The 21,896-nt window shown below is 42.8% G+C and overlaps 1 protein-coding gene across 1 annotated transcript in view; it reads right to left on the reverse strand.

The window, feature by feature from the left end:
- lars1b (leucyl-tRNA synthetase 1b) overlaps positions 1 to 21,896 on the reverse strand; it is a 70,189-nt gene that overhangs the window by 30,887 nt on the left and 17,406 nt on the right. Inside the window, exons 14-22 of the mRNA XM_084320661.1 lie at positions 21,063 to 21,203; positions 17,069 to 17,146; positions 16,732 to 16,817; positions 10,534 to 10,599; positions 8,801 to 8,883; positions 7,334 to 7,472; positions 5,070 to 5,282; positions 2,407 to 2,464; positions 2,157 to 2,220 (exon numbers count right to left, since the gene is read on the reverse strand). Of these exons, the coding sequence (XP_084176787.1) occupies positions 2,157 to 2,220; positions 2,407 to 2,464; positions 5,070 to 5,282; positions 7,334 to 7,472; positions 8,801 to 8,883; positions 10,534 to 10,599; positions 16,732 to 16,817; positions 17,069 to 17,146; positions 21,063 to 21,203 (928 nt within the window). The remainder of the gene's footprint in view (positions 1 to 2,156; positions 2,221 to 2,406; positions 2,465 to 5,069; positions 5,283 to 7,333; positions 7,473 to 8,800; positions 8,884 to 10,533; positions 10,600 to 16,731; positions 16,818 to 17,068; positions 17,147 to 21,062; positions 21,204 to 21,896) is intronic.

Consider the following 21,896-nt stretch of genomic DNA (forward strand, 5'->3'; position numbering starts at 1 on the left):
AAATGTACAGATGAAAAAACAATCCGTTTCGTACATGTTGACTGCAAGCAAGTCATTGATAAGCGACGGGTATATTAGACCCATAGCCATAATTTAAGATATAGTTTAAGCGTTCGCAAATATCCCTGTCCTCCCATTGACTAAAGCGCTGGCACGGAAAGGGCCATCAGCAAAGGGCGCTGTTGGCCCGGAATGAGTTAAAGGGGGCACAAAAAACAATGCTGATTTATTTTGCACACATCCAAAGACACCACCAGTGATGTCATCGGGACAGACTTATCGCCCCCCCCCCCCGACAACATACCACAAAGCTCTTCAGGCAGTCCTTTGTGCCGGTGGCAATCAGGCTCCACAACCAGGCAGGGCCAGGACGGGCTAACTGCCGTGGACTGGAGGAGCTGGGTTGTGGACTGTAACCAATTAATTTAATTATTTAACATCATGATTGGACTCGTTTCTTTTTCTTTTCGCCACTTTTAGCTCTATTTTAACCATATTTTAGCTCTTTTTTAGCCCTATGTATTTGTCCATCTTGTTTTTAACTAATACCGTAATTCCTCTAATAGTAACCGGGTCTCAAATACAAGCCGGGTCTCTATTAATGGCCGGGTGCGCTCTTGAGCTAAGCAATTATAAGCCGGCCTCCTAATACAAGCCGGGTTACTAATATACTGAGCTGCATACTGAGCTAGTTACTTGATTTCACTTTGAAAACGTTGAAATGACCAGTGACCACCTGTAATTGCACTGTTTACTATTTCATACAGTACTTGGTTTCAATAAATGAACCCAGTACATTTTACTGGGTTCAAACTGACACAAAATGTTGATTTATTCATTATGATCCGTTTGAAAATTTGAAATATAGGCCTCCCTCTTATACAGGCCTCCTCCTAATACAAGCCTGGTACCCGCTACAGTTGAAACAAATACAAGCCGGGGTTACTATTAGAGGAATTACGGTAAGTGTATGTTATGTATTAACTGTTTTTATTTTTATTTTTTATTATGTTTTTGGTAGATTTTTATTTGTTTGTTCTACCGGGCAGTCCGGTAGAGAGAGAGAGAGAGAGAGAGAGAGAGAGAGAGAGAGAGAGAGAGAGAGAGAGAGAGAGAGAGAGAGAGAGAGAGAGAGAGAGAGAGAGAGAGAGGAAGAACGGGAGACAGAGGGGGGGGGAAGACATTCGGCAAAAGACGCCGGGTCCGGGAATCGAGCCCGGGTCGGCCGCTTCGCAACGCAGCGTGTTACATGGGTCGCCACTTGGGTGCCCTCCATTATGTGTTTTACTGTTTTTAAATTGCTGTTATGCTGTGATGGACATCTGAATCTCCCCTCGGGGATAAATAAAGGTTTTTAATTGTGTTGTGTTAATTACAGCTCCATGAAATGATAAGGTAGCAGTCCCTATAATACAAGGTGTTGCTATTTGTCCATGGCCTGTAATTAACACAACACAAGGTTTCAATGTCCCCAACGACATCACTGGTGGTCATATTCAAACTCATTTACTCTCAGTAGCTGTCTAAACTAACTAAATTATGCGTGCAAAACTGCTTACTCTAAAATAACAAAAGAAAAGGGAGAAACAAAACAACTCTTACTCAACAGACTAAGTCTTAAAAGATGCACCATGTTGTTTTGGAAGAGAACATGAAACTCAGTGAAGTGGAAATAAATTCTCCAAACCGGCCTTGGAGGATAATCGAGTTCTTGGTACATACAGTAGTTTGAAGCCAGAAAGCTAAGTTACCTGAAAAGCTACAGTTTCATTGTTTCCGTTTACAATGGCAAGGCCCGCAATTGTGTTAACAAACCTATGTACTATTCAGAAAAGGATCTTCTGGGCTTACACTTGGTCACACTTCACAGTGATTCAAAATTATTCTGTTGAAATGTATTATGCCATAAGATAGAATCATTCTAAGAAGTGTGTGCAAAGTAAACATGTTTAAACAAATTAAATTAACTAAAGTATCCTCTTGTTTGAGTGTATATAGAGGTTAGAGCGGGGAATCTCATGTCACCAAATTAGATTATGTGCAAAATAAATCAGCAAATTATTTTGGGGTGAAGTGCCCCTTTAATGTACTTCCTCTTCACGTGGATGGAGCGCAACAGGGACACAGAGGAACAGGGAGAATGAAAAGGATAATACCATCTGCTGAGAACTTGTCGATGGCCTCTGTGAGAGTGAGGAAGTTCCCTGTAGATTTAGACATCTGGTGAAAACAAACACAAGAGACGAGTTTTAGATTTCATAGTCTTAAAAAAAAAAAAAAAAAAAAAAAAATTATATATATTTGTATTTAGCCTTTAGACACATAAACACAAGATGTGCTACACTTCTAATAGCCATCAGATAATACACACACACATGCGTTTGAACAGATCTACTACTGGGGTACCTTTTCTGAGTTGAGCAGAAGATGTCCATTGGCTCGCACTGCCTGTGGCCATTTCCCACTGCAGAGAAAGATGGTTATTATGAATATAATCTGCCTCATCATCACCACAATAAGGGTGAAATGTTCTCTCTTTTTGTGGGAAAAGTTATTTCCGATTGTGTTGTCTTATTTTCATGGGTGTCTTCAGTGTTTAGCCATTTCACACCGACATACTGTACATGCCACATGCGAGCCTGTACATTAAGCATGGAGGAAGTCGTACTACGCCCTGAACTACACCCATGTCCCCAGTGAGACAAACGGGCGACAGCCCTCTTCACGCATCTTGTGGACTTCTCACTAATTCACCCAACAAAGAAAAAACACATTGAAAAACCTAGCGGTGTGGGTCTTTCCCTTCCAACCCACGACTTCAATCAGCCCTAAGAGATGAGGACCACTTATCCGCTTTTCTACTTTGCTGACATAGCGTCTGGCAGACAAAGAGGTAACAGCATTCTCATGACGCAACGACACAGCTCACTGCCATGGTTGTCACTGATGATTAGGGATGCCCCGATCGATCGGCCAGCGATCGGTATCGGCCGATAATCAGTATAAATATGAGATCGGTGCATTCCGATAATGCTTTATTTTCGCCTATCGTGAAAACCGATCGAAGACACGCGGAAAACATGATCCAATTCTCAGCGGAGTTCTCACTCGCTGACTTCTCTCTCTCAGGCACACAGCTACTGCTGCTGCAGCACACTGCCCCTCCCCCTCCCAGACCCGTCATGTCAACAAGCTCCGGCAATAGTCTGCATGAGCAGCTCCGTTAGCTAGGTAGCTAACGTTAGCTCACGTTAGCTCACTGTTTAAACGAAATGACCCAGTAAACTAAGGCTACGTTTAGACGAGCGTTTTGTGAACAGAAACCGCAAAAGTCGTCTTGCGGTTTCACTTTTAATTTTGCGTTTAGACGAGCGTTTTGGGGTGGAATTCTCTGTGCAGACGAGGCTGTAACGACGGAGCACCGCTGTCACACGATTGGCGCATATGTCACATGACGTGCTGTGAAGACCCGCCCTACTCTGCCTCTGATTCGCAGACTGTGGATGGGGAATGTGATTGGACCAAAGCAGAGTCACTCACAGACAGTGGGTCCACTCACGCCGCGGGACAGATTCTTGTGTATTTAACCCTTTCACTGCCACACGACAGCCGGTTGTGTGATAGTAAAGGGTTAACCTTCTGTCGTGTGGCAGTGAAAGGGTTAAAAGTACTGCTATAACGCTACGTTCAGAACACAGAACGGCGCGGGCCAGTCGAGGCACCTGCTGGCCCTGTAATTGGAATGAGTACACTTTAAATCCTTTAACGAGGATCCATTGGAGGGCAAGTCTGGTGCCAGCAGCCACGGTAATTCCAGCTCCAATAGCGTATCTTAAAACTGGACTGATTCTTGTGTCTTTAAAAGTACTGCCAATGTAGCCTTCAAGTGATCTCCGTTGATATAGTCAGACATACTTGCTTTGTTTACGTCTCGGCTACTGGCGCTTAACTGCTACCTGTGACGTAAGCAGTACGCGCGACCAGAGCCGTGACAACCCTTTCGTCATCGTTTTAACAGATTTATACGGTTTGATAGTTTAGACGAGAGCGCAAAGGTTTTGCGTTTCTAGGAATTCCACCCTGGAAGGTAGTCTCACTTTTTTGCGGTTTCACCCCGTAAAAACGCCGTTTCCGTATAAAAGAAAGGCACATCCGTAAAAATATTTTTGCGGATTCACCTGCTAGCGTTTCCGTCTAAACGGGGCCTAAATAGTTCACTTTAGTTTAATACATGATGCATTGTCTAACGGTATCTAGCCGGCTAGCAGTAGCTACAGATAGCTCCTGATATCAATGTCTTATAACATAATTGACATTATTCGTTTTTGCAGCTATTGGCTAATTAGCTATCATGCTTCATAACAACACTGCGAACATCTTCTACGTTTCAGACCCTGTTAGTCAAGTTGAACTATCGCTCTGACTGGGGACGCTGAGGGCATGCTGAATGTGATTTGACCAAAGCAGAGTATACACACAGACAGTGGAGCTGTTTGCAGATAGTGAGCATTTTGACTTGTTGCATGGTGGCGATGTCTCGCAGATAATACAACTACAAGTATAATTATATAATATATATATTTTATAAAAAAAATATATATATATAAAAAATGTATAAAACCAAAAACGATCGGTATCGGCAGTGTATCGGCGGATATGGCTCATAGACGATCGGTATCGGTGGCAAAAAACGTGATCGGGGCATCCCTACTGATGATAATCACCAGCTAGTTAATATGATAATCACCAGCTAGTTAATATGATAATCCCCAGCTAGTTGATATAATCCCCAGATAGTTAATATGATAATCCCCAGCTAGTTGATATGATAATCACCAGCTAGTTAATATGATAATCCCCAGCTAGTTGATTTGATAATCACCAGCTAGTTGATTTGATCATCACCAGCTAGTTAATATGATAATCCCCAGCTAGTTGATTTGATCATCACCAGCTTGTTGATTCGATAATCACCTGTTGTTTGCCAACCAAGACGTCCGTGGTGGAATACTATGAATAATAAGTGGTTCAGCGGTCAGATAAGACAGGAAGACAGTTTGCCAGCTCACCTGTCGTTGGGCCACATAGCCACATGGTTGTACAGGTAGTAGGACAGGTGGTTGGGAACCAGATCTTTGCCAGACACACGGACGTCCACGGGGTACCAATACTCAAACTCCCTCCTCAGCTTCTGCAGGTGCTCCTTGGGGATGTTGGTCTTAGGGAATGAAGAGCCCTTGAAGAAGATGAAGTCCCACACCTCTCTGGTCATCTGCTCTGGCCTAGGAGGGTGAAGGAGAGAGGTGTGATAAGGTGAGACAGAGATGGAGGAAAAGAGAAGGAGAGATGTATCAGTGGTAACGGCTAGTAGGGTTGGGTACCATTCACATTTGAACTGATACTTATCTCTCTCTGTAATAACAAAAATAATTATTACAGTAGTGAAAAATAAGTACAAACTTCTTAATTTCAACATTTTGTTATTCATTGTTATAACACAAAATAAATCGCATCATCATGTATTATGTTTTTAAATGTTTAAATATCAACATTATCTGGCCAACCTCAGTAAATATGATCAAACTCCTCTGGCCTCTTCTGGTCTTTCCAAAGACCCAAGAGATGGGACAGTAATATATATATTTGTGGAAAAGGCTCCCTCTTGTCTAGTATATTACACTCTTATACTAAACAACGGTACCGATTGATCTAGTGAGAATCGGAACTCTGTAGTACCGATGTAATTCGGTTGGTACACTTAAAAGTAGGGATGTCCGATATTATCTGCCGATATTGGCATTAAAATGTAATATCGGAAATTATCGGTTACAATTTTTTGAAAAAGAAAATGTACATTTATTTAACCTTTATTTACCCAGGCAGGCAAGTAAGAACAAATTCTTATTTCATTTATTGTCAAAAGTATGCATAATGAGGGCGGTCGGGTGGCGTAGCGGAGATTGCGCTCGTCACCAATGCAAGAGGCTGCGGTCTCGACTCCCGGAGTCAGCATTGCCTGCGGCTTGGGCCGATCGTCATACTAACTCGTTTGGCTGAGTTAGCGGGAGGGAAGTCGTGGGTGGTAATCTGGCGTTGTGGACAGCGACGCCTACAGGTCAGGTCTGGGCGCCTGCTCAGCGAAAGGCAGGAAGTGGTGAAGGCAGCGTGACCTCCCACGCTTTACACTTCACCAATGAGAGTCCTCGCTGCCAGGTGAAAGGAGAGCCGCTGGCTGTCTCCGCATGTGTCGGAGGAAGCATGTGGTAGACTTCAGGGTTCCCTTGTACCGACCAGTAGGGGGAACATGCGCACAACAACCAGGTAGGGGAGGGGGGGAATTGGCATAACGACTAAATTGGGATGGGGAGGAAAGCATAGAAAATCAGGCGGAGAAAAAGAGGATTAAAAAAAAGTATGCATAATGTTGTGTTAATTCCACGACAAGAGATATGTAATGTTAATTACCTGAAATTATTCATTTTTGGGGGGGGGGGAACCCCGCATATATCAGTATCGGTTGATATCGGTATAGGAAATTAAGAGTTGGACAATATCGGTATATTGGATATCGGTAAAAAAGCCGATATCGAACATCCCTACTTAAAAGTATCGAATTCGGTATCAAACCCTAACGACTGTCTAAGGTTGTCGATATTTAACGCATTAACGCTGGCAATTCATTTGAGAATCTTGATTTAACACGTTTAAAAAGAAACAGTGACACAGTCACACCACCCCTTTGGACCCCAGCCGCCTCCAGAAACCTCCAAAGCAACGTGGCAGCTTGTCAGACTGAACGGCACATTTCATTGAAAAAAGTTTCTGAATGCAGCGATGGATTCCACTGAAGCGACAAGTTTGAAGTACGGTCTACTCTACAGGCTTAGTACATTGTATATATCAGTATATCTTTGCTGTTGAAGACTTGTAGAGCTGAAGAGTACTTAGATGTACTTGCAGTACAGTTTGATTCCTTTAGTCATGCATGTCTTCACCACAAATGTGTTTTGTAATTCTACAATGATATAGATCTCTACAATGATAGATAGATAGATAGATAGATAGATAGATAGATAGATAGATAGATAGATAGATAGATAGATAGATAGATAGATAGATAGATAGATAGATAGATAGATAGATAGATAGATAGATAGATAGATAGATAGATGCCTTATGTGTCCTTATGTGTATTTTTCAACTGCCCAAAACATTGTATTTATTAGTCCATGAGAAAATGCAGGTTCTGAAGGCGGGTTCAGGTGATGTCAGAGCTGACCCCCGTGCATCACCAGTGTGCGTGTGCATGTGTGCATGTGCACCGTGTCCAGACCTGATGCCCAGCGGCGAGGGTCCCTGCCCGTTGAGCACGCCGCCCTGGAGCAGGTGGGCCACGGCATAGTAGGCCATGTAGATGGTGGAATCCGATAGTGACTCGATCAACCAATAGTCGTCCCAAGGAAGACGTGTTCCTATGACGACCAGAAAGAACACACGTACAGTATATATAGACGTGCCAGTATAGTAGGGCAGTTCGATGCCGAGAATGATGCAAGTATATAGAGGGGAGTGTTTCGGGATGCAGCCAGATGCCATCATTGAGTCTCCTGAAGGTCTCCTGGGACTAACTCAATGAAACATCTGTGATGGGAGGTGCACTCTTCATAACCAAACAATATACCAATTCAAACGTGCACCATTTCCTTTAGAGGGGTAGTTAAAAAAAAGAGTTAACCCCAACTCTACTTACCAATGATGTTGTTGATTGGTAGAATTATTTCTCAGCGCAATCCATGCAGTTCATTATAGCTCCGGTTAGAAAGCAATGCAAAGTGAATGGGGTTAAGCTTGTGTCTGTACACGCTGGCTGAAGCTCACATACTCCACAGTGTCACACAAAGTAGATCCCAATGAGCTTTAGTCAGTTTGTACAGACAGGAGCTTGACCCCATTGACGGTGCATTGGTTTGTGGGCAGGAATAGTATGAGGAACAGCATGGACTGTGTTGAGAAAGGACTCCACCAATCAACACCATCAAATAGGACTAGGGTTCCAAAAGTCACAACTATCCCTTTAAACATCCAACATTCCTATGTAAGTTATCACATATATCAGTTTATGACACAAAAATAATGAATTACATCATGTCTTTTGTAGTGGTTAAAGTGTGCAAGCAATTGGTGTGGAATTGTGTCTAGATAGACCAAGACTGGCACAAGCTGCGTCATCACCAGTCCTCTGTCTCCATCTATAGTCCAAAGAAATGTGTCCAACGCCAGTCTACCCAATACATACACATGCTGTAGGGGTACTATGACCTCAGTACAGGAGAGACACGATTCACCATACAGTATGACAACACGATTCACCATACAGTATGACAGTGGTGCGAAATGACAGAGATTGTCACAACACTAACTGTCCATCTGCTGTCAAAACTGTCACTAGCTGCTAGTGCTGAACGCCTGGCTCCTTCGGTCACCCATGGACGTCTAATGTCAGGACTTCTCTCTCTGACTTTTGAGTTTTGATTCAGTCGATTTTAGTGGAATACTCATAACAATATTCCCCCATGGGAAACCTAGAAATCCTCTTTACATATATAGTCCTAAAACACACACACACCTGGCTACCTATATTACTTAATTCAGCGGCATACATACTACATTATTCCGCGATCAGAACCAAATAAAATGTATTCCAATTCATCTAAATATCTGTAGCCTGATCAGCAAAACCTAGACATCCTCCTTACTAAGACCATATAGTCTTGAAACCAACACACACACATTATCTCACCAAGGCCATAGGTGCGAGAACAAGCGTGTTCCTGGAGCCAGGCCAGAGTCGCCTCAAAGTTTTTCCTGGTTTCCTCACAGAACCTGTAGGACGAGAGACGGTACATAGAGAACAGTCAAACACCTACACTGTACATGATGAGAGACGGTACATAGAGAACAGTCAAACACCTACACTGTACATGCTGAGAGACGGTACATAGAGAACAGTCAAACACCTACACTGTACATGCTGAGAGACGGTACATAGAGAACAGTCAAACACCTACACTGTACATGCTGAGAGACGGTACATAGAGAACAGTCAAACACCTACACTGTACATGATGAGACGGTACATACAGTAGAGAACAGTCAAACACCTACACTGTACATGAGACGGTACATAGAGAACAGTCAAACACCTACACTGTACATGATGAGAGACGGTACATACAGTAGAGAACAGTCAAACACCTACACTGTACATGCTGAGAGACGGTACATAGAGAACAGTCAAACACCTACACTGTACATGATGAGACATTACATAGAGAACAGTCAAACACCTACACTGTACATGATGAGAGACATTACATAGAGAACAGTCAAACATCTACACTGTACATGATGAGAGATGGTACATAGAACAGTCAAACACCTACACTGTACATGATGAGAGATGGTACATAGAACAGTCAAACACCTACACTGTACATGATGAGAGATGGTACATAGAACAGTCAAACACCTACACTGTACATGATGAGAGATGGTACATAGAACAGTCAAACACCTACACTGTACATGATGAGAGGCAGGGCACAGAGTTGAATGAATTGTTCATTTAATTATTAATCCAAATCTTGGCAAACTAATGTATCGCTGTACAGTGGACTACACAAATGAGCATAATCATGATTACTAGAGCTGTCCCTTCACTGTCAATTAATTGGATTACAGAGGTTTTCGTTGATCAAAATATTTTCTGTTGATAATTCGTTCTCAATTATTTTTGTCACGTTGCATTACTTAATTGAAAAATATAGACACTTCTCTTGCATTACAAGACAAATTTCAAAGAATGTATTAGTGTTTAATTAAATTAAATTAAATCTGATATCTGCAAATTTTCCTAATCAGTATTTTGTTTGAATTCCACCACAAAAATATCACGAGAAGTCACCGATGAGTTTTTCAGTAACCAGTAGTGCCCCAGTACTCGCAATTGCCTTCTGAAATGTTCTGCTGAGCTCGGGCATCCAACCAATCACAGAAACTTTTTTAAGGTAAGAAACAAACTGTGTCCCAAAACAAAGATAGGAACCACACGGTGTGCTTGCTACCATTACTCCAATATTGGTCAATAATCCTCTTTATTATTGTTTTTTATGTCTGTATGGAACAGCCCTAATAATATCTCAAGACAAAGGCCATTGGGTCTCATTCACCAAGGACTTACGACAAAAAGGGCTTTCTCTTAGGGCCATTTGAGACCTTTTCAGGCCGATTTTGGGATTCACCAACCGTCCCAATAAAACATATATAATTAATATTATATTATAATATATTGTGTATATTCATGTCTTGCCCGAAAATATCTCAAATGGCCCTAAGAGAAAGCCATTTTTGTCTTAAGTCCGTTGGAGAATGAGACCCAACCATATTCCCACTGTGGACATTTTGCTTTTTGCTTATGTCCTGCTCAGGTTGGGATTCCTGGTGGCCGGGTCAATGATAATGATGGTGTCTTACGTCTCCATGGGCCCGAGGGCTTCATGGGCCTTCTGTTTCCACTCTGCATCTCCATAGTCCAGATACCTGAAAGACAGCAAACATTGAAGAGCTTTTCCTAATGCTCAAAGACACTTTACATAAAAAGGTGAGAGAGGAAGGAGTTCATGGAGCAAACCATTGGTCAATTGCCCCCAAATACGACTTTATAAACCCAGAACTTTTCAACAATTATTATTATTATTGTAACTTATTGCGTGCATTCTGCTTCTGAAATGGATTATATATTGCTGTTAGAACAGTTAGATGCTGGCTGCCCAGGCCGTACGCTTAGAATGCATATTTACAACCTCTCCTCCTCCCCTCTCTCCTCTCCTCTCTTTAGTCTCTTCTCTGCTCTGCTCCACACCTACAAGTTCTGAGTGCACTCGGGGTTTTAGCCACAGGGACATTTCAGAGAGAGATGGCAGGTGACGGATCCGGTATTTCCGAACCTATTGCGCGATTGGTTCTTGACAAGCGTGCATTCGTTCAGTATTGACAAAGCCTACTTTGCTGGAACGATTTATTTCGCACTATACAGTACGTATACGTATAGAATAGAATAGAAATACAAGTATAAGTACAAGTATAAGTCTTTATTCGTCATTAGATTAACACACACACACATGCAATGAGCGACCCACAGGAACACACACACACATGCACTGAGTCACGAGTCGTGAGACGTGCGTGTGTCGCAAATTGCTTCCTGTTGAATGGATCAGACAGGGATCAGATGCCGAACCACGGCTGTTTTACACACGCCTCATTCGCCTTATAAGGAGATGGCGGGCGTCTGTATGCAAATGATTGCACGCGAACGCGCATTTGAGTTTAAGAATGAGTGGGATTCATCATGCAAGACACCTGGGTAAGCACAGATTTGGACGTTAAGAATGGCTTGATGAATGTGGCGGTGGCTTTTCTTATTGTTCTCTTAACAGACAGGTAAGCAAGAATATAAGAAAAATAATAAGAGAGTATTGTTGAATGAGGCCCAATGTGCGTATTAGCCTCACTAACCTGAGACCTATTGCTCTGACATGCCACATCATGAAGTGTTATGAAAGGGTTGTGCAGGGCCACCTCAGGAAGCAGGTTAAGCACATTATTTAGACCCCTTGCAATTTGCATACAGGAAGAGTGTAGGAGTCGACGATGCACTGATTTTTATGTTGCACCAAATGTATAGCCACCTTGAATCGTCTGCCAGCTCTGTTAGGGAAATGTTCTTTGATTTTTCTAGCGCCTTCAATACAATTCAGCCACATATCCTAGCAAACAAAATTATCCAGTTTAAACTGCACAACTCAACCATCTCTTGGTGCATGAAATGTCTTGTTCCTCAACCTCAGTTTGTCAGGCTGGATGACATAGTATCGGATGTCATCTGGACAAAAACTGGAGCCCCCCAGGGAACAGTTTTGGCTCCCTTCCTCTTTGTGCTCTATACTGCAGACTGCAGACACAGCAAGGCCATGTGCCATATGCAAAAATGTTCTGATGATACTGCTCTTATCGGTCTCATCAACAAAGGTGATGACCGGGCCTATAAAAAGGAGATTGACTAATTTGTCCACTGGCGCAATGCCAATTTTTTGGAACTAAACATACAAAAAAAACAAGGAGTTGGTCATCAACTTCAGTAGGAAGAAGGTGAATGTCTCTCCAGTCCAGTCCTATAAATATCTTGGCGTTCACCTGGACAGTAAGCTGGACTGGAAGCAGAACACAGATTCTATGTTCAAAACCCAGTCTCGGCTTTTTCATTTGACGAAGCTTAGATCCTTCAACATCAGCAGGTCACTTCGTCATGTCTTCCATCAAGGTATCCTGGCTAGTGTCCTTTTTAATGCTGTTGTCTGCTGGGGGGGGGGGGCAGCATCACGGTTTCTGACTAAAACCGTATAAATAAAATCATTAAAAAGGCTGGCTCAGTGATTGGCCTCCCTCCTGATTCCTTGGAGATCATCATAGCCAAGCGAACCAGGACTAAACTGAACACCATTTTATCCTTTGAAGGCCACCCACTGTTCATAATGTTTGATGCTCTGCGAAGCTCATTCAGTGATAGGTTGTTGATGCCTCAATGCTCTACTGAGCGATTGAGAAGGTCCTTTGTTCGTGCTGCGGTTATATTTTTTACGAACACCGTTAGCACTGTGTTGAGAGGCTCTCCTCTTCTTACTGTGTTGTGTATTTAAGCATTACATCATGCGACGGAGTGTGTTATAGAAATTAGATCACGCTTATGAGCGGTTGTTAGGCCCGAGGCACAGCCGATGGTCGTTAGACCCCCATAGGTGTGATCTAATTTCTATAACACACAACTTCAAGTGGTGTAATACTTTTATACAATGGCCGAATTCATCCAACCTTATTGCTATACAATAAACACACAGTAATTGAAGCATAATGGAGATTTATTCACAAACCCATCTGCAGAAAAAGTAGGTCCAAAAAAAAAGAAAAGAAGTTGCCTCCATGTCTAGAAGCAGCTGGGAGGTGCGGTGCTTCAAGCATGCCATCTAACAAAACCAATTACATAATCCAACATTGTGTAAACAACTAACATATTCCAGTTAACGGTATATTTTTTTAATTATTCGTTACAAATATATCCATACTTCCATTGTGTCCGGGACTCGTGTATGCCTTCTACAACGCTGTTCGGTTTCCGCGTTGCCGTTTTGCGCTCTGATTGGCCGAGCGCGCGCATGCGCATGAGCCGCAACAAGCTCCTCAGAAAGGCAGGAATAATAAGCTCTGCTTAATGCAATTTATACAAATGGAAGTATTGATTTCGCCGTAACGAATCATTAAAGAAATATACCGTTAACTGGAATATGTTGTGCCTTTACACATATGTTGGATTATGTAATTGGTTTGTCATGACAAACCACATGCATCATTAATTCGTGATTTTTTATTGGTTTGTCATGACAAACCAATTACATAATCCAACATATGTGAAAAGGCACAACATATTCCAGTTAACGGTATATTTTTTTAATGATTCGTTACGGCAAAATCAATACTTCCATTTGTATAAATTGCATTAAGCGGAGCTTATTATTCCTGCCTTTCTGAGGAGCTTGTCGCGGCTCATTCGCATGCGCGCTCTCGGCCAATCAGAGCGCAAACCGGCAACGCGGAAACCGAACAGCGTTGTAGAAGGCATACACGCGTCCGGGACATCCAGTGAAATCAGTGTCCTTTTGCAGAGGCAGATTGCTACAAAGCATGCCATCTAACAGTGAAGTTAGCGGTTGTTATTTGATTGATTTATTGAAAATTTTATTAACAGATTGCAGAATGGGTACAATACAGTACAGCTCAATACACACAATTGTTAAGGGGATGCAGACCAGAGAAAGACTTTCGTCTTGTTTACATCAGGGTCCCCCATTTTCAATGCATCATAACATATATGACATACAGATAGACAGTGCTACATATATACATAGGTTGCTACAAAGCATGCCATCTAACAGTGAAGTTAGCGGTTGTTATTTGATTGATTGATTGATTGATTGAACATTTTATTAACAGTGAAATGACTGTCCTTTTGAAGGAGAGGGAGGTTCTACATCGAACGGCGGAGTGATTCGGGAAAAAAGTTATTCGGTTGTGGGCGGGTTCTGGGATCACGTGGAGTGTGTTATGAGAAATAACAACGTCTGAAAGAAGTGTTTCAGCCAATCAGAATCAAGAAATTTGCATGCCATTGTATAACTTGTATTGTATCATGTAATTGTTTTTTTTTTCATGTTTGTATATTTGTATTCGCTCTGGTGGCAAACCATGTTTCCCCTCGGGGATTAAGAAATAAACCATACCATATGTTCTTTATTATGCCAAGTGGCAGTTGAAGTTGCCTTTAGTTGAAGTTGATCGTGAATCCATTCAATGATGAAAATGTAATTCACCTCAGTTCACAAAACAAAAATGAATTATGAATGTAGCCCCACCACAGAAATCCAAAACATGGAACCTTGGGGATGTTTTCACTTTTCAGTCTGAAGCCGATTGTCAAAAGATGCTTGATACAAGGCCTCACATGTCATAACAGGTGAACATACTGTAGGTGTGTGTGTTTGGTGATAAATATTTCGATAATTCTGGCTACAATATGTTAAGAAGGTTACGAGAAGATATGTTTTTAATCTACAAGTCCTACGCTTCAATATCTATGCCATCCACATCAGGAACGCCCTGCTTCACATTCACACAGTTCCATTCACACCTGGGAGCTGCTCCAGTGGAGTTGCTCAGTGGCCAACGGTGGCAGACTGTGGTTGTACTGGGCAGCTCCCAGGTGTGAATGGAACTGTGTGAATGTGAAGCAGGGCGTTCCTGAAAAAGAGCATCAGCTCAGCGAACCTACCCTGGGTAAATAAAGTTTAATAAAATCAATAATAAATAACAGGTTGAGCGTGTCTGTAGTTTAACCCATTCTCCGCCACCACTTTGATTCATCCTAATCCATTCTCTGCCAGCTCTATTTGTCTATGGAGATGTTCATCTACTTTGCAGGGCTATAACTTTTTAAATTGTATTGCTAAATTGACATTACTATGGCCCATTCAACATCGATTAGCTATCGTTCAGGATGTAGGAAAGTTTTACTTTTTCATTCACACATTCATACTAAAATACCGTCCAGAGTATAAATATGTTTTATCGTTTTCTGCTGTATTTCATAGAACTTGAGATATAGCCATTTATGCATATATTAGATCATCAAATGCAGTTTGATAGCTATTGACGTCAGATTAAAAATTTCAATTGTACAAGGTCCTAAACGTCATGACTCATCATCTGCTAGTGACCGGAGGGGGGGGGGGGTTGTTTATAATGCAATGACCGACTTTAAATGATTCATGTTGTATGGGTGATATATAGATTAGAGCAGTTTGTATGGTTAATAATAATCAAAAACGCTGAAACTCACCGCAGCTTCCTCTTACCGTTGGGTGATCAGCGTGGAGCAAAAAAATCGCTATTATGGGATGTTGATCTAGATGAACCATTTCCGGGTTGTATAATACTATATACGTCCAAATAACGTTGTTTATTGAGTTATGGCAACCGATCGATTATCCAGTGTGTCGAGATGGAGCCCCGGGAGCGATAGCGAGTGGCGGACGGAATAGGGGGGACACCAAGCACTTCCAGCCCCACTTCCCCACTTCCGGTTTGGCCCATCGGCCACCAGGTGGCGATATTTAACCGTTGGAGAGTTGAGTGGAGATCCACACCACCCGTAAAGGATCCGTCTGTGAAATATGAATACCATGACAGAAATTTGAAATATTGATCTCCATGACGGCGTAATCCATCATTGGCAGATTAAGCATGGCGAGGAATGACGGCTTAATCCGTCATTGGCGAAAAAAGGGTTAAAATTCCTGGGTGTCCACATCTCTGAGGACCTGTCCTGGATCATCAACACCTCGACCCTGGTCAAGAAGGCCCACAAGCGCCTCTTTTTACTGAGGAAGTTGGCCAAACTCCACCTATCCCCTCCCGTGCTAGCGAACTTTTATCGCTGTACGATTGAGAGCATCCTCACCACCTGCATCTCAGTCTGGTACGGCAACTGCACCGTTAAGGACCGGAAATCACTGCAGAGGGTAGTGATTAGTGAAAATAGCCCAACGCATCACCAAGACCCCACTCGCCCCCCCCCCATCTCATCAATCTATGAGAAGCAGTGCTCACGGAGAGCACGGAACATCATCAAAGACGCTTCTCACCCCAACCATGGACTGTTCACCCACCTGCGGGGTACTCGCTCTGGGGCACGCTACCGCAGCCTCCCAGGCAGAACCAACAGGACCACGAACAGTTTCTTCCCCTCAGCTGTCAAGACTTCTGAATCAAAACTCTACTTAGCCCACTGCACCTCACTGTGTATATAGCCATAACTTATGTAGACTTTATTTGAATGATTAGTATATATATATGATTGTGCCATTGCACCTTACTGTACAGTTTTATTTACATGTGTCTTATATTGCAACAGACTGTTGATTGTCACATCCTGGTTAGACGTACACAATCTCATTGCACTGTCTTGTACTGTGTAATGACAATAAAGTGAATCTAATCTAATCTATAGGTTATATCCACAAAGATATTCGGAAGACAATTAATAGTGGACTCAGCACTCACCACTGGTCACAGAGAGCCACCACACACTCATCAGCTGAACGCGACATAACCTGCTTTTCTGGCTCCATGTAGATCATAGCCTCACCCTGTGGTAGAGAATATCATATACATATACACAATAAAAACATATACAACACACTGTAGCAAGCAGCAAAAGAAAAGAAAACACAACAATGTGTAGACTCATTGACGAACACAAGCATTCTCAAAAACAATGAATTAAACAAGGTAAGAGTCTATAAACTGAGGTTAAATCGATGACAAATAATTGTTGTACTTTCAAGAGTTAACACGCAAATCTGAAGATGGTTGTATAAAAATAAGAAGGGGGTTGTACCTTCTCGACCATCATCTTCTGAATAGGCTTCTTCACATCCTGGACCCTCTGCCCCTTGTAGCCATCAACCAGCATGATCTGAGTGAAGAGGAACATCAATAGCAGAGTACAGAACACTGTCAATACAGGGTCATCAATGGCCCTCGAGTCTAAAGTCGCTCATGGCGGAACCAAACGTTATTACACTAGCAACTGGTCAATACATTCATGACAGCACTTTTGAGTCCAACATGAATATTCTTGTCAAGCAGACCCAACATTGGTGCAGTACATGAAGCAGACCCAACATTGGTGCAGTACATGAAGCAGACCCAACATTGGTGCAGTACATGAAGCAGACCCAACATTGGTACAGTACATGAAGCAGACCCAATATTGGTACAGTACATGAAGCAGACCCAACATTGGTACAGTACATGAAGCAGACCCAACATTGGTGCAGTACATGAAGCAGACCCAACATTGGTGCAGTACATGAAGCAGACCCAACATTGGTGCAGTACATGAAGCAGACCCAACATTGGTACAGTACATGAAGCAGACCCAATATTGGTACAGTACATGAAGCAGACCCAACATTGGTACAGTACATGAAGCAGACCCAACATTGGTACAGTACATGAAGCAGACCCAACATTGGTACAGTACAAGAAGCAGACCAAACATTGGTACAGGACAAGAAGCAGACCCAACATTGGTACAGTACATGAAGCAGACCCAACATTGGTACAGTACATGAAGCAGACCCAACATTGGTACAGTACAAGAAGCAGACCAAACATTGGTACAGGACAAGAAGCAGACCAAACACTGGTACATGGCCACTACCATGATGCAGCCACACGATCTCCGGGAAGATGTTCAGCACTGAGAGACCAACGACACTTTCAACGACACAATTGACCTATCTCAAACTCTGCCCTCTTTTCTTGATCCTCCAGTTGTGATTTAGAGGGAGTTTGAGGAGATAGGTCAATTTGTCTCCCAGTGGTTGAAGGGAAGCCATTTTTAGTAACCAGTATTGAAGACCCACACCTGGAGAGACTGTGATTAAAGTAACCAGAATTGAAGAGCCTCATCTGGACAGACCTTGATTGAAGTAACCAGTATTAAAGACCCATATCTGGACAGACCTTGATTAAAGTAAACAGTATTTAAGACCCACACCTGGAGAGACCTTGATTAAAGACCTATATCTGGAGAGACCTTGATTAAAGTAACCAGTATTAAAGACCCATGCTTGGAGAGACCTTGATTAAAGTAACCAGTATTTAAGACCCACGCCTGGAGAGACCTTGATTAAAGTAAGCAGTATTGAAGACCCATATCTGGACAGACCTTGATTAAAGTAACCAGTATTAACACTTTCAGTGCCACGGGTCCGGTGCCCCGGAACCCTGTTGCGTGCCACCACCCACTTCAATGATAGAGCTCTCATATTTGCGAACGCATAAACTATATTTTTTTATTATCTTTTTCCCCCTCCTTTTTCCTCAGATTTTTCTCCCATCCCAATGTTAGTCGTTATGCCAATTCCCAATCCCCTTCCTGGTCGCTGCGCACTTACCCCCCACAGTCGGTCTGGGAGAGTGGAGGCTATCACGTGCTTCCTCTGACACACGTCTAGCCAATCAACCGCTTCTTTTCACCTGGCAGCGCGGACTCTCACTGAGAGGGTGTAACGTGTGGAAGGATCACACTACCCCCCTTAGATCCTATCCGCGCTGAGCAGGCGCCCCGACCGAACCGGACCCACCCTGCCAGCTTTCCCACCCTCTAATACTGCCAATTGTATTAGTGTGAACGGCCAGCCAAGCTGGTGACAATGCCGGAGCTGTGAGCTGGATTCGAACAGGCGAATCCAGTGTCTCCGGCGTTTGGTGACGAACGGAATCTCCGCTACGCCACCTGACCGCCCCTCATAAACTATATCTTAAATTATGGCTATGTGTATAATATGGCCGTCGCTTATCAATGACCTGTTCGCAGTCAACATTGTCGAAATGGATTTTTTTTTTTTTTTTTTTAATAATCGGTTAATTTCCGTTTTATACCATTTTGAAAAACCCTAGTTTTATGAAAGTTCCCGAAAATTTCAGAAGATTCTGTGATAATCGCTCTTTACTGGAATATACTGGAATACACAAAAAACTGTAATTTTTCCACCTATTTATGAATCCTTTTCAAATAAACACTAGATTATCAATAGTATTATGTGTACTTATGCACGCTATAGAAGCCCATCCATTTCCTGATCAGCACACACACACACACACACACACACACAGGGCCCACGTTGATATATAGGTGAAAAAAGCTCTGATTATCCCAAGACTGGTAAAATAGATTCCTTACCTCAGATCAGATGTTCTCCAAAAAGATTATTCCAATTCAGGGCGGCTAGGTGGTGTAGTGGGCAAGGCGCTCGCCACCAATGCCGGAGATGCTGGGTTCGAGCCCAGCTCTCCGCATTGCTATCAGCTTGGCTGGTCGTTCATACTAACACAATTGGCAGTGTTAGGGGTGGGAAAGCTGATGGGTGGGGATCGGACGTTGTGGACAGCGACTCCTACAGGTCGGTTGGTGCGCCTGCGGAGCAGAATCAGGAAGCGACGGGGGCGGCGTGTCCCTCCCACGCAGACTCGAGTACCGGAGGGGACACGTGATGTAAGGCTTCGTCCACATTTCAGCCGGCGTGTGGAAGGCATGGCCTAACAAGCGTTCAAGACAGGGGAGGGTAGAATTGGACGATACAAAATTGGGATGGGAGAAAAATAGAAAATGGGAGAAAAAAGTAGATAAAAAAAAAAGATTATTCCAATTCCTGATCGCCATTCCAAATATCGATCGCGTTTATTGATCCAACGCTGGGTACTGGAAACACACATTCTCCGCTGTTCTGCGGCTCGGCAATGACTTCGATCGTCTCGGGTTACTTGTCTGACAAGTAAAATGAGGAAGCAGGATTTTTTTTCCCATGCTTTTCATTCAATCCAATCCAAAGGGGTGCAGTACCATCCGGAGAGACGATAGGAGGCGGTATTTTCCCAATGGAGCTCAGACAGAGTCCCAGTGGTAACGTGAGGCTAGATTGATGAAATATGAAAAATCGCTAATAATAATAAAAAAAAAAAAAACTATCAATAACGAGATCTCTCATCTCGTTGGCACTGAACGGTTGGCATGAACTAACGAGAAATCTCGCCGTTGGCACTCAAAGTGTTAAAGACCCATATCTGGAGAGACCTTGATTAAAGTAACCAGTATTAAAGACCCATATATTTTTTTTATTTGGACGGGACAATGCAAAATGAATGAACACTGTGGAGTGTAAAAATAGCCGGACAGACCTTGATTAAAGTAACCAGTATTAAAGACCCACACCTGGAGAGACCTTGATTAAAGTAACCGTCAAGTGGCGGCACAGTGGCAGAGTGGTTAGCACTGTTGCCTCAAAGCAAGAAGCCTTTCTGTGTGGAGTTTGCATGTCCTCCCCGTGTTTGCATGGGTTTCCTCCAGGTACTCTGGGTTCTCCAGTCTCGCACACCAAAAGACGTGCATGCTATGTGCACTTTTGCCATTGTCCTAGATCAAGATACTGGCATTATAAATGAAGTTGGTCCTGGGAGGGGTGCCCGTCTGTGGCTGCCCACTGTTCCTTACGTGGTTAGGATGAGTGAAATGCAGAAAAATTAATATAGTAACTTAAAAGAGTAGGGGCTTCCCCGATGTTCCTGGCCAAATTCCCAATCAAGTCTCTGACATCAAGGCCACCTAATCATCACTTCCCCTTAATTGACCGACATCAATCCCCGTCTCCTGAGCCGTTCAGCCATCGTGTAGTGTGATGTGTGCCGGGTGCCATTGTGTATGGTTGCCATTGAGGAGGCCATGTCCACCCTACATTGTAAAGCGCTTTGAGTGTCTAGAAAAGCGCTATATAAATGCAATTAATTATTAATATTAAAACTCAGCCAGGACTGGAGAGACCCACCCCTTCGTAGAATCCTTTGAGGTAGACCCTCTCCTTGGCTTCAAGCAGCTTCTCTCGGTCGTTCTGGCTCTGGATCTTCAGCTCGTCACACACCAGGGGAGCAGACAGGCTCCCATAGCCGGGGATCTCAATGATGGGAATCTGTTGTCGTGTCAAGTGAACAAGTTCCATTTAATTGATGGTTACAAGAATAAATACAACAGCGCTGGGCAAATAATAGCTTCATAATGGAAAAAGAAATGTCCACATGTGATAAACTGCATACTTGCTTTCTTCCATAACAATAATAGTGTATTTAAAAAAATATATATATGTATCTCTTCATTTATTGTTTGACAATTATCACTGTTGTGTTGCAACAAAGTCACTTTTTATCTGATCTAACCTCACCGTGTTTAATTTCACACAGACAGCTTTACCTGGTATAATGCCTGGGTGGTGTTCACTGTTCACTAGTTTGGGAATAAAGCACTGGAGAATATCACGTGTGCATCGTATTTTCCTGGACCTGTGCGTAATGGTAATACACGCACAAATAGTATACAGGCGCAGGCAAGAAAGTCTAGGACTTTGTTGACTAATCTATTCAAATCTGTAGAATTGTGTTTCCCTGCATGTAAGCATTGCAGAAGTACCACCATATAGGTGCTTATTATTCTTCAGGAAATAACTCATTCAGCACGGAAAATAAGAATAATTTTACAATCTTGGTCGACTAACAGCAAAGCTATATGTTGGCGGTGCGACACGTCTACTTACGGAGTACAATGTTTCCATTACAATCAACGGAAGCAGCGACACCCCAGTAGTCTACTTTTGTGCAGGTGGTCTATT

Source organism: Notolepis coatsorum (assembly GCF_963971535.1).
Source record: "Notolepis coatsorum genome assembly, chromosome: 8".
NCBI lineage: Eukaryota > Metazoa > Chordata > Actinopteri > Aulopiformes > Paralepididae > Notolepis > Notolepis coatsorum.